We start from the raw sequence: 12,571 nt of genomic DNA, 5'->3' as shown, positions 1-12,571 counted from the left end.
TCCAGAGATGATGCCAGTGACAGCACAAGAGAGCTGCTGCCAACCAGAGCCCCTTACAAAGCAGTGTGGAGGCCTTACATCCCTGCACTGGGAGCTCTGCATATTGTACTTAAGGGAAAAACCTGTGCCTTTGGCAATATTATGAGTTGGCATGGTTTCCATCCTCTCCTCCCACTGTGTTCAATTGCCCTTCAAGGCAAAGAATTAAAAAGGGTTACCTTGGTTAAAGTGATGTGATCTGTGACTGCTGCTTGCACAGCATGTGTCTGTGTTTTGAGAGGCAAGCCAATGGTATCTCCACTGCTTCTGCACTGCTGTGATCTTGATCTACTTCTTGTTTGCCCATGTGATTCTTAGTGCGCCTTTATTTTTTTGGCATCTTTAATAAGCTGCATGTGCTCAAAGTATTAAAAAATGTGTAGGATTTGTAACAGAGAGCTCAAGCAACACATTTTTGCCTAATTTGCCTATAATAAAATTACATAATTTCAATTTATCCCTAATAAAATTTATTGTCCTAATAAATTCTGTTCCTATCATGTTCAACTATTAATAAGTTGGTAGAGTACAAAGCACAGCACAATAGAAACTAATGCTATCAATGAGAGCTCAAAGGCTAGAGAGGTAAGGCAGTCCTTCAGTCAAGGTACCTCTCCTTTTCTGTTTGAAATCACAGTTTTTGTGTTCAAGGTGATTCCAACATGAACCCAAAGATAAAACGTTGTGGGTTGTTTTTTGTTGTTTTTTTTAGGGAGCCAGAGCATTTTACATTTATCTCCATCAAAGACAGTACTTTTTACTATTTACCTGAAAATCAGTAGGGAGTTTGCGGAGATCTTAGAAAGAAACCATGATTAGGATTGCAGGTACCATGCACGTTATTCTTGGAGCAGCAGGGAATATTTCAGTGATCAGCGGGAGCTACCTGTATTTGTTGTTGGCATGATGTATTGCAGTATGCGTTATGAATACATAGCTGACCATCATATTTCATATATCTGTTTAAGGATGGCTGCTCAAAAGAAAACGGATGTCTTAAGTATTTTGATTTTGTATTTATGATGCTGAAACCTTCACTGAGGATGACTGATGGGACTAATTGCGGTTCTGACTTTTTTAAGTTGCAGAATTTCTTTTAATTGTCAAAAAACCTCCATGACTCTTTTGTCATCTTTAGGTTTACGTGCAATCTATTGCAAGCACCATAGGCTTCAGATGGCCTGAAGAACTTGCAGTGGTTTTGTTTTCTGTCATGCTCTTGCTTTTTAGTCATCCCCCTAGCTTTACTCTGTGCCCATGTGGGGTGTTGTTCTCACATGCTTTCTGATATGTTTCATGTGCAACATTCCAGTCCAGAGATAATATTTTCTTCATGTGTTGGCCAGTTTATTTAGACAGAATATTTGAAAATCGGTCTGATTTATGTTGTCTCAGTGACCTAAACTTTCTGAATGTTTTCTTTACAAAGCCAAGTGCAAGGTTCTGCACATGGCTTTAGGCAGTCCTAAGCACAAATAAAGGCTGGGCAGAGAATGAATTGAGAGCAGCCTTGAAGATGAAGACCTGGGGTGTTGGTTGATGAGAAGCTCAACATGACCCAGCAGTGTGCACTTGCAGCCCAGAAGTTCTATTATTTTATTTCCTGCAAATTGAATGAAATCAAGTGTTCATCTCAAAATGAAACTCTTTCATCTGAGGATACCAGATGGCTAGAAAAAGAATATATATTCATGGATTATGAAAAGGCACTGATGTGCTTAACTGATTTTTGTAGGGTGCTTTTTACTATATATTTTGAAGTCATAACATGGGTTTAAAAAGTGTGTAGATAGATGCTTTTTAAAAATTTCCAGCATTGTAAATCTTTAATAAAACCAGTAACTTCAAATTGAATCAGATGCAAAACTAATGATAGATGTTGAACTAACATGCCAAATGGTGGAAAAAATTATTAAAGTAGTGTAAGTACTAAAGTACTATGATTCTAACTTAAAGATGAAGCATTGACTGTATCGATCCCTTACAGAGTGAATTTCTGTGTTTAAAAGAAAGGAAATTTTTCCTCTGTAGTTGCTTATATAAAGAGAACATTACACTATATATGCTGTGCTTCAGTTTTCAAAGTAGTTTACAGAGATGGCCTAGCATTATTATCCACTGTAGCAGGGCATGAAACTGAGGAAAGAGAATCTATTGTATTACTTACCCAGGATTGCACAGGAAAATGTGGTAGAAAAACTAGGAGAGAGCATAGGTATGGTGGATACAAGTGCTAAGAGTTATTGGATAGTAATTTATTGGAACTGACAGATATATGCATGATTGGAATAATAGAGCAAACACTGAAGTAATTTGCCAAGTAAATGCCATTATGCACCCATGTATTTTCCAGTTAGCCACGGAATTGTACCTCTCAGAAGATCCCCTGTGACATTTGGTGTGCAGAGCTGTAAGAGGCCACTTTACTTATATCGCTATCACTTTGTCTTTGGATTCTTGTTATATGAAAATCAGTTCTTTGTATGAACACCAGTGGGGCCCAAAGAGATGTGAGGTACTTGGAGGACTGCTGCTGCAAATTGCTCTCCTTGCTGCCACTCCCAATCCTGCTGGATTTGCCTCCAGCAGGTGTAGGTCAAGTGCAGCCCCCATGCTTAGATGAGCAGCTTAGTTTGAACTGAATAATGTGATCTGGGAGGCAGGGAAAAGGGACCTGGAGGCAAATGTTTTGGTACTGCTTACCTGATCCTGTTCAAGTGAGGACTGCCATGTTGTCTGTGTAAGACTGCCTTGAGTCCTGTGAAGAACACAATCCCCAAGTTCCAGTGACAACACTAGTTATTAATAATTTAAATCCTTCATCTTTCCATGATCCCTTTGATCTTCCATTTTTTAGCCCAAGTAAATGTCAGCATTATGAAGTATCTTTAATCCACTGGCTTCTTCTAAAACAAGGAAACTTTTGGTTAGGATGGAGCGTAAAATACGATGGGAGTCAAAAAGGGAAATTGAGGGACCATGTTAGTCCCTTGAGTACCATAGGGCTTTAGCAGGACTGTAAGTTTTGTTTTCTTAGACTACAAATGTAAGTCCTTTTCAGTAAGATAAATATAAACCATGTTTATGCCGAACTATCTTTTATGATAATGATTAAAAAAAGTGTTTTCCTCAATGTGGAATTAGTTACTTATTGGTAGAATAGTCAGATGTGACTAAACCTTCAGTGGATTTGTCTCCATCAGGTTTCTTCAAAGGAAAATTCTGGCAGAACCTGGTTTCATTAGGCCAGCATGGTCTGCTTAGGGTTTTAGACATGTCTTTCTGACATTAATATAATTACAGAAAGATGTAATTATTCTCAGGGTTTAATCTTGAAGCACTGAGCTTTTTGTGTAAATGAATAATGATTGAGAGTTACTTTTTGTCATAAGAATTTGTGTATCACAAATAAGAGCATTATCCCAATACCATCTACTGATTTTTCCTTACAGAAATGTTCCCAAGGTTAGCATTTTCTGGAGTTAGGAACTCAGCCTCAACTCCAGCCAGTGGTAAAACTCTGCATGAAATAAACAGATAGAAATCAGAGTGGCAGATTTTATGTTAATTGACTTTTAAAAATGTGTTATATTTAGAACATTTATTGCATCTAAATATAACCGAAGAGCTTGGGAAAATAGTGTTATTGTATTCTTTTGTTCTCTATGTGGCAGCATCAGCGTTATCCCCAGTGAAGCCAATTAAGTCATCAGTTACTTCATATTCATCGTATTACATGTTCTTAATGATGCATTTAAACATTTAATAATTTCTAATTTTCTCTAGTTTCTCATAAATGGTCATTGTTATAAATGTATTTATTTGGTAATGCTGATATGGGCTGATTCGGAAAAGGCAGAATGACGCATTATATTAGTATTTTGTGTAATATCCAGCTCATTTGTATTTTTTGTAATATTTTTTGTGATATTTTTTGTAACTTTTACTCTATGCCACATAAACCAATTTGGATTCTTTTTCTTTTGCCCACATTGCATATAAAATCAGAATTTTATTATAAGAGATTATGTAACATAAAACTGCTGTATTTTCATAAACTGGAAAACTGTCCATCAGCTGCTGATTTGCCTAGAGTAAAGTAGCTCTATGTAGTAAGTAATTAGAGAGGCTTCAGGACTTCTGTCTTTTCTCTGAAGGTTTCTGGATGAGAGTGATAGAGAGAGAGCAAGTTAATTTAGGAAGGTGGATGGCTTGTAAGGTAGAAAATATGTTTTTTTAAATCAATATTGTCTTTAATAGAAACTAATGACGTAGTTGACAGGATGGACTTAAGATAACTGAAATCCTTGACCCAGTTACGTGTATTGTTTTGAGAAGGTGTGAAAGTTTTTGCTTTGGACTGTGAGCAAGAGATGGTTTAATAAATTCTAGATGTTAAAAGGGGCAGCAGCATTGCCATTTCACTGTCTGCTATCAGTTTTTCTACTTGTATTTGAAAATAATGAAAATACAGAGCATGCTTTGAAAGTTGTGAAAGATAAATGTGTAGTAATATCTGGGGAGAATTCTGCTAAGCTTATCTGGTCACGACTGAAGACTCCAAAGACAAGTTCTGATAGGTTGCAGAGGTAATTTTCGCCAGGTTTCTCTTTTTCAGTGTTGTTTCTAAGGAAATTGCCGTATTATTTTGACAGGTCATCACAAGATTCAGGACATAATTTGAAGACATAGCTGGCTTGTTCCCATGGCTCACTGCTGAACCTAGTTATTCTAATGTATTTTTTAATGTTTTTTGTTTTTTAAATTAAAAGAATGCTGTTAAATTTTTTATTTTTTTAATATGATTTCTTTCTTTTGGAAAGGCCAGTCTTTACTCTTTCTAAGTAGTTTTAATGTAAGGACTAGTAAGAATGAGAGCAAATACATGACAGTGGCAGGAGAACGAGGAAGGCTATACCCTAAGGTAGCTCTTAGATCATCTCTTCAGCATCATCTAACTGCATCCTGAGATTGCATCAGTGGGAGAATAGTTAAAGGAGGTGAATATACACATCTCTCTTTTTTTTAATAGGCGATACATCACAGCTTCTCACATCTCCAGTTCTGTACATTCCTGTTTATAGAAAATGAGCTGGGGAAAAAAAAAAAAAACAAAACCCAAGTTTTTAATTACTGGGTAGTAAATGAGAATAAGGAGGCTGTTTTATTCTGGAAATTATAGATCGATATATTGGAGATAAATAATACTAAAGGGGAGAGCAAGATCCCAGAGGAACACTACTTGAGATTAGTTTGATCATTTTGATAGTATTAAGGGGTGCCATGATGTCTGTCAAGATGCTGACAGGTGCCAATGATGAAGTGGCAGTGATAACTAAATAGCACAGACTACCTGCTATGTTTAATTGTGAATTCTTTGAAGAGTTCCATGCTATTGCTGTTTGTATTGCTGTTTATTTACTACTTTTAATGATTGAATAGAGTGTAGAATTTTGGATTAAAAAGAACATATCCTACACAATGCTACTTGCTTTTTGCCTGTTTCTCTGCCAAGAGACTTCACATCCCTTTTTCCTTAGTATCTCCTTTATCTGCTTTTTTCTGTTGTATTCTGCATTGCTTTCTCTGAATACAGCATCAGTACTGTTCCTGATCTGCAAAATGGTCTTGCTTTTCTTATTTAAATTTCTCCTGCACAGTTACTTCATCTATTGTAAAATAATCAAGTTATGCAGGTACCTGACATATACGTATGTGATAGGTAGAGTGGTGTATTGACAGAGGGATTGAAAACTATACAGGTGTATGAACTGCATTTCTGTCATCATTCTTCCTACCTCTGCTTTTATTATGGTTTATTATCCTGTCTGTGTATGATACATGAAGTTACTTGGGGCAAGGCTTATCTTTTTCTGATGCCAGAAGTCCTGTTTAAATCTAAACAAAAATATATGAGGCAGTTGTAAGGAGAAATCTAGATAATCCAGTAAATTTAAACTGATAATTATCTTTCAACGGTGACTACTGGCCTGAGACTTGAACTGGTGCCAGTCTGAAGTATTATGAATAGTAGGACGGTGATGAGTAAACAATCTTTTGATAACCAGCATTTCTTAAGTTGCTCAGAGTCATTATGCAGTGCTGTGTATAGGGCTAATGAAATTCTGGCAATTATAAAAGAGGAATAATCAGAAAAAACAAGATGGTAGCCATCCTGTCACTGAAGTAATCTAACCATAAAAATTAAAAACCTGAGGGAAAGACGAATTCAAACTTTGTAGGAGGCTATATCATCTTGCTTAGTAAAATGAATGCATCTTCTACAGCCCAGTACATTAGGGAATTGCCTCCAAGGTACAGGAATGTGAAGGCTTCAATGATCCCTAGCGCTTTGTGACTGTAAAGGCTGAGTTTGCTTTTACAGAAAGAACTTGCAACAACAACAATAATAATACTATTACTACTACTACTAATAATAATTGGGGAGAGGGGGAAACTGTATTATGCCTTTTTGGTAATCTGCTCGCCATTGCTTATCATACCTAGTGATCTGTTAAACTTTCAGAGCATGAGTTTGTTCTTGAGAGGGTAACCAATGCCAGTTTTTATCTTTCAGTCAGTTTTGTGAGATTTAATTTGGATAAACTGAACCAAGTGGATTTTTTGTTTGTTTTTGTTTTGCAAGACATTGAATATGATTCCATGTGTGATAATGTTTTGAATACTCAAATGAAACCAGCCAAATAGGTTTTAAACTAGAATGACCTGTTGTGAAGTTTTGTCTCTTGGAGCACTAAATATTTTTAATCCTGAAAAAAGAGGTCATTATAATCTAAAACTAGCCTGGGCCATGTAGTCAGGAACATACCTTAGGAACAATCCTGTGCTAGTGGGAAATGGCCAGAATGACCTAAAAATAATTTCTATCTGATACTTCCATAGCTTTTTGAGGGCAGTAGTTATCGGTGTCATGGAGTGGAAGGAAGCAATGAGTATAAATATGAATATACTGCAAGTGGGGAGATTGATGAAAATCATACGCCTTTTTCTTTGAACAATTCAATCAAATAAAGGACAGATAATTTAAAACCATGTTTTACAATGTGATACTAACAAAGCTTTGTTTTAGTACTCTGATAGAAAGGAAACTGACTCACAGAAAACTGAGATCATTTCTTGGATTGCATCTGAGTGTGAAAATATAAAGTTGACATTATGGAAGCTATGAGTGTTTCTTACTGTGCTATAAATGAATCACTGGCATTGACAAGAAGAAATTGAATAAGTACATGATGGGAAGCAACTTCTATTATGAGAGATACTGTTTCTGCTTTAATTTTGTTTTCTTATTTCTCCTTCTCCTCCCCTCTTTCCCTTTTAGGGTAAATGGAAAACTGGTGGCATTGAAGGTGATTAGATTACAAGAAGAGGAAGGAACCCCATTTACTGCTATCAGAGAAGGTATGCACTCACATTTAATAATTATACATGGGGTGGTTTTTTTGTAATTACACTGTGTTTCTTATTTCTGTGCCATGCTATAGTGAATAGCTTGAGAATTCAAATTATATAGTTATGTTCTCAGTAGGAAAAACCTTTGATGCTTCAAAAAACAAAACCTCTGGTGTGGGAGTTCTTGTTAAAGAATGCAGCTCTGCCTCTGCTTTGGATCCTGTTAAATTTACTATACGAATGAGTATTTAAGAGCATGTTTAAGGTGGGTGTGAGAAGTCACTCTGGAAAATGAGGGAACTGTGTAAGTCACGCTTCTTGCCTGCAGGCAGCACCTGAGATGAAGGTAGATGTAATTTTTCATATATCTGCAGCATAAAGCGCAGAAAAGCATTTCTTGATGAAGGCAGTCAGAAGATCAGGGAGCAAACATACAAGCATCTTAGAAGCCGTGTGTAGTCTGGGACTAGCTACTGTTTGTTTTTTCCTTCCCGATGGACTCTAACTTGTGTGGCTTGGGAATGACTTATCTAGCACACTCAGAGATGCCTGTTATGCTTTCTGCTCTGCTCCTTTATCCTTCCTTGTCAACCTCTTGTGGTCTCTAGTGACAGCTGCTTTATCTGAGCCTGTCTGCGTCAAGCTCCTTTGCAGAAATTACTGGATGTGCCTTCCCTGTGTGGCCCTTCTCTGTTAGAAGGTAGTAAAAATGAGCTTTGGTAGAGACATAATGAACAATTTACCATCTCACCACTGATACAGGCTCAGCTGAAGTTAGTAGTGAACTAAAGAGATGAAACTGGTGTGGCTTTTGAGGGACGTTTTAAAACTGAGCTGACTATCTCGGCATAATTCCCATGGTGGGATGAGGAAGGGAGAACATCATCTCTCACAGGGTCCACAGCATGGCCCTGTGTGGGAGGTGTGCAGCTTCATGGCCATTGCAGCTGCAGTCCCAGTAGCTGCAGCTCCTTTGTCCCTCACTCATGCCTCTGTTCCTGCAGCCATCTATATGCTGTATGTCTGTCTGTACAATGAGCCTGTTTTGGATACATTGGGGAAAAAAAAAAAAGCCATGTTTCATGTGATTGACACCCTGAAGTTTGAAACCTTTAAAGTACTGTGGATTTCCATCCCAAGGTTGTGCATTTTAAAGGGGCTCTTTCACAAAGGAGGGAAAACCGTGGGTGGCCAATTTATGAAGGAATTTCAGCAGTTCTTCTGTACTGCTTTGTTTGGGTAACAATTATTGAATGACCTGACACATTTATTCATAACGGTATGTATTTTATCTGTGAGCTGTCTGTCCCCGCAGCTGTGCTGCGATAACGAGGTGTGCAGAGGGTTACTGGCGCAGCTTTCAGTGTTTGCAATGCTGAGTTCAAGGCATAACAGCCTGTGTTTCAAATATGTTTATTGTGCTCCAGGATTTTAGATGATATGGTAATGACTTAATAAGAAAATAGTAGATATGGCTTCATTGTGCCTTTTTAGTGACACTTAAAAGGTTTTTTAATGTGAGCTTGGTCTAGATGAAAGTCTATAGCATTACAGCTGTCAAACGCAGTATATTGTGTTTTCCTTCATGAATGGTTTATTGTGTGAACTCAGTATAAATAAGTATTCATTAGGAGCAAAACCAGAGATTTTCCAGTTGGTATTTTTAGATTACAAAGGCACACTAGCATGAAAATGTTTTTCACACTGTCATTGGGGAAGTCTTCCTTGTAGCTGTGACTACAGGACTGTAGTTGAAGCCTGTTAAAATTCTCGTACTTTAATATTAGTAGAATAAAGCTCTTGTATAGAAAAGCTCTTAAAGTTATTAATTAATATATGTTTTCCTAAGCATGTGATGTCTGACTGATTTTGGTGGAACTGTGTGCATCCATTGTATTTCTAAGGACTCATCTAGGCTAGGATTAGATCCAAAGAGTATTAGGCTAAATGAGAAGACTTTTTCTTGATTTTTGTAGCCTCTTGGTTAGGTGAGATCAAACTCGGGTTGTGGGTTGTATGTTTGTAGGGTTTGTTTGGTAAAGTAATCCTGTTTCGTAGGTAATGGAACGTAATTCAGATCTGTGGAAGCTATTAGTAGAAATACAGTCTTGTATGCTTTATATCATGTAGAAGACTGACATTCATAATGTGTAAGATGGAAAGGGGAAGAATGTGTATCTAGTTAAGCTTTGTCTTTTCTGTTGTTTGTTTTGATTTTGTCAGAAACAAATATTAGTGTGAGAAAAGTAAGCTACAAATGTAGCTTCAGACGGTAATCCCAGTGATGATGTGCCAGACCCATATAATCTGACAGTAATGTTACAACTGTGGACCTACTAGCAGGACCTGAGGAAGCTGTTGCTTTCCACATAGTAGTATCTAATCCATCTTGGACAGGCTGGGTTCTGTAATGCAGCCATGGCTGATCTCAGCTGCATGGGTGAGGGGAGAAAAGAAAAGAAAAAAGGGCTTGTATAATCTCTTGTAGTTATCTGGTAAATTTGATATGGAAAAACAGTAAGAATGGGACACTCTGTTCAGCAGATTTTTGTTGATCGCTGTTGGCTGACTGAGGACTCCAGCCCTATAATTTAGACTGGTACAATTAGAACAAGGACAAATACTGCTGAAGATGAGATCAACTTCTAATTTCAGTTATCTGAGGAGTCGTGTTGCCTTAATGAAAAAAGTGCATGTATGGTGTCATGATCCAGAGGTCTGTTGGAGGGTGTTTCTTTCCAAAGTCTTTCATAATGGAGAAATCATGCAGGTTTTGACCTTGACTTATTCCCTGTTTTCTAATTTTCCATCAATGCAAGGCAAAGTCATGCAGAAGTCTAGTTATTTGTAAATTAAAACTGCTGTAAGTAAATTGTTTAACATTTCTCATAGCTCCTTGGTTAAAGCAGTGAGAGAAAACAGTATTCATGCACTGTTCTCCTAATAGCGATGCTGTGTGATGTTAATTAGGGGGAAGATACAGGCAGAAATCTTAAGCAGTGGTCATGCTGAGGGAATTTTGTAGCTGTCTCTATACAGGGAAACATATTGTTACAAGCCACAGAATGAAGCTCAAAGGAAAACCAAGCTACAAAGAAAATAGACTAAGAGAATTAGAAAATGCAGGATATAAATGTGGAGTATGTGACTGTGGAAACAAGCACTAACTTGGTTAAAACAAAAATGGATGGAAAAGTAAAATAAAGGAGATAGATATATAGATATATATATATATATATAGCCATATATATATATAAATCTCCCAGTAAAGCTGAGTAAGAGAAAATCACAGTTAATTTTAATGACCAGGAGAGGTTTAGCTTATGAAGTAATTCTGATTTTGCAGCAGATGTGGGTTTGTGTCTTCTACTATTTATCGAAGTTACATAGGTTGAATCAAAGTAGGTAAATGCGGCTTATTTGTCAGTGCTACTGAGCTGTTTATTGAATTTCTTGAACAAAATTTACAAGTAGCTTGTGCTAAATGTTCTTTCAACTTGGTCTGAATCAGTTGTACCAATTTACTGGTGCTTTCATTTAGTGGCATGCAGTTCACAGGTTGTTTCGCTCTGAATTTAACTCAGTGTGGGATAATCTAATTTACCTTTGAAGAGCCTGATTAAAAAAAAAGAAAAAGGGAAAAAAAGAGGAAAAAGTGATTTGATGTGTATACCTGAGTGGGTTAAATCTATATGATTTTCAGATCATATATATATGAGTGGTGCAAGTCACCATATTACTGTTGTATTCTGAAGGTGCCTGTAACTGTGCTGGCTGAGACAGTATGGAGTCCAAAAGTCATTTACAGACTATTTTCTCATTTAAACTCTATAGAATGGATAGTAGCAAATGATTTGTTTTCTGTCTTAGTGTAGTTGTGGTTTATTCTTTTACTGTAATTCTCATTATCAGAGATGCTTCAGCAGAAGGCTTGAAGTGTTATTAAATCCACTGCAGCCAGCAGAAAAGTTCAATGACCTTAACTTTTATCTCAGATGTTTCATTCCCCTAATTTCCTGTAATATCATATACTCATCTAGGCTAAATTCTGAAGTGTGCAGTACATTCTAATTCTGGAAACAGCTTGATTTACAATTCTGCCTTTATCTTGTTCGATTTCTGAGCAATATTATTCCTTATATCCAGCATGGCAAAGATTTTGCTTTTTCGGTATGTATGTAGACAAACATCCCTTGATTTTATCACTACCTTGCTTGTGAGGTTAACTTGCTTACTGTGTTCCTTTCTTGGGTAGTAAAATTATTTCTTCCCTATCCTAATTGTGAAAACTCTTTTGTACTTGGTTTTCATTTTCCACCCTTGGAAATACCACCACTCCTTTGCTCTGCTTAATTTGATTTACTATTAGTAATAAAACTATTCCAAGTTTTACTATAGATTAGTGTTTCATTTCCCATAGGCCTAAACAGTGTTTCAAAGCATCATCCAAACCAGGCATGTTTTGTAGGTATTTTTGTACTTTAAATCTCACAATAAGGCAACTTCTAGTATATTTCACTCTTTTTATTAATTTTTGTATTTACATCTTGTAATTAATATGTATTGGTACCTGTTTGTGTTTTGCATTTAAATGTGTCCAGGTCAGAGACTGTCTCTACATCTTTGGCTTGACAGTTGGACAGATAATAATTTTCCGTCTGCTCCAGTGTTGAAGGCTGTTACCTTAATTCTGCATATGGACAGCAGAGTGCAAAAAATTGCACATGAAAGCTTTGAAAACTGCCAGCTGTCTTGCCTTATAAAATTACAAAGAACACAGCGCTTGCTTAATGAATTTCTTCTACTTGAATTTTTGAAGAACGGTTCGGCACACATACTTAGTAAGTTTGTTTTGTGACTTGGGAGAAAGCTTAAGGCATTTGAGGGCCAGGATGGAGCAGGGAGGAGAGATGCTTAATTCCTGGCCACAAAGCATCTTCAAAAGTCTTCAGCGTTTCAGGCCTCTTCCATCCATGTCTTGCTGTGTGGTAGGAGGGGAGAAGAGAAACAAAAAATGAAAACTGTAAAGGGTCTTAGGAAAGAAATGTGAGCCCCCTTTTACATGCCACAGACTGGACAGACTTTCTGAGGTTGGTTTCTGAGGCCTCCTCTTTTGAAG

The 12,571-nt window shown here is 37.0% G+C and overlaps 1 protein-coding gene across 6 annotated transcripts in view; it reads left to right on the top strand.

The window, feature by feature from the left end:
* The window catches only part of CDK14 (cyclin dependent kinase 14), a 321,217-nt gene that overhangs the window by 99,669 nt on the left and 208,977 nt on the right, over window positions 1-12,571 (top strand). For all 6 annotated transcript variants that reach the window (XM_062605168.1, XM_062605171.1, XM_062605172.1 and 3 more), the window contains one exon: window positions 7,382-7,461. In XM_062605168.1, the coding sequence (XP_062461152.1) occupies window positions 7,382-7,461 (80 nt within the window). The remainder of the gene's footprint in view (window positions 1-7,381; window positions 7,462-12,571) is intronic.

The sequence above is a fragment of the Pezoporus occidentalis genome, unplaced genomic scaffold (genome assembly GCF_034315485.1).
Source record: "Pezoporus occidentalis ecotype Australia unplaced genomic scaffold, CSIRO_AGI_Poc_V1 ctg9, whole genome shotgun sequence".
NCBI lineage: Eukaryota > Metazoa > Chordata > Aves > Psittaciformes > Psittacidae > Pezoporus > Pezoporus occidentalis.
The sequence above is the reverse complement of the archived record's forward strand: the minus strand, read 5'-3'. Positions and strand labels throughout refer to the sequence as shown.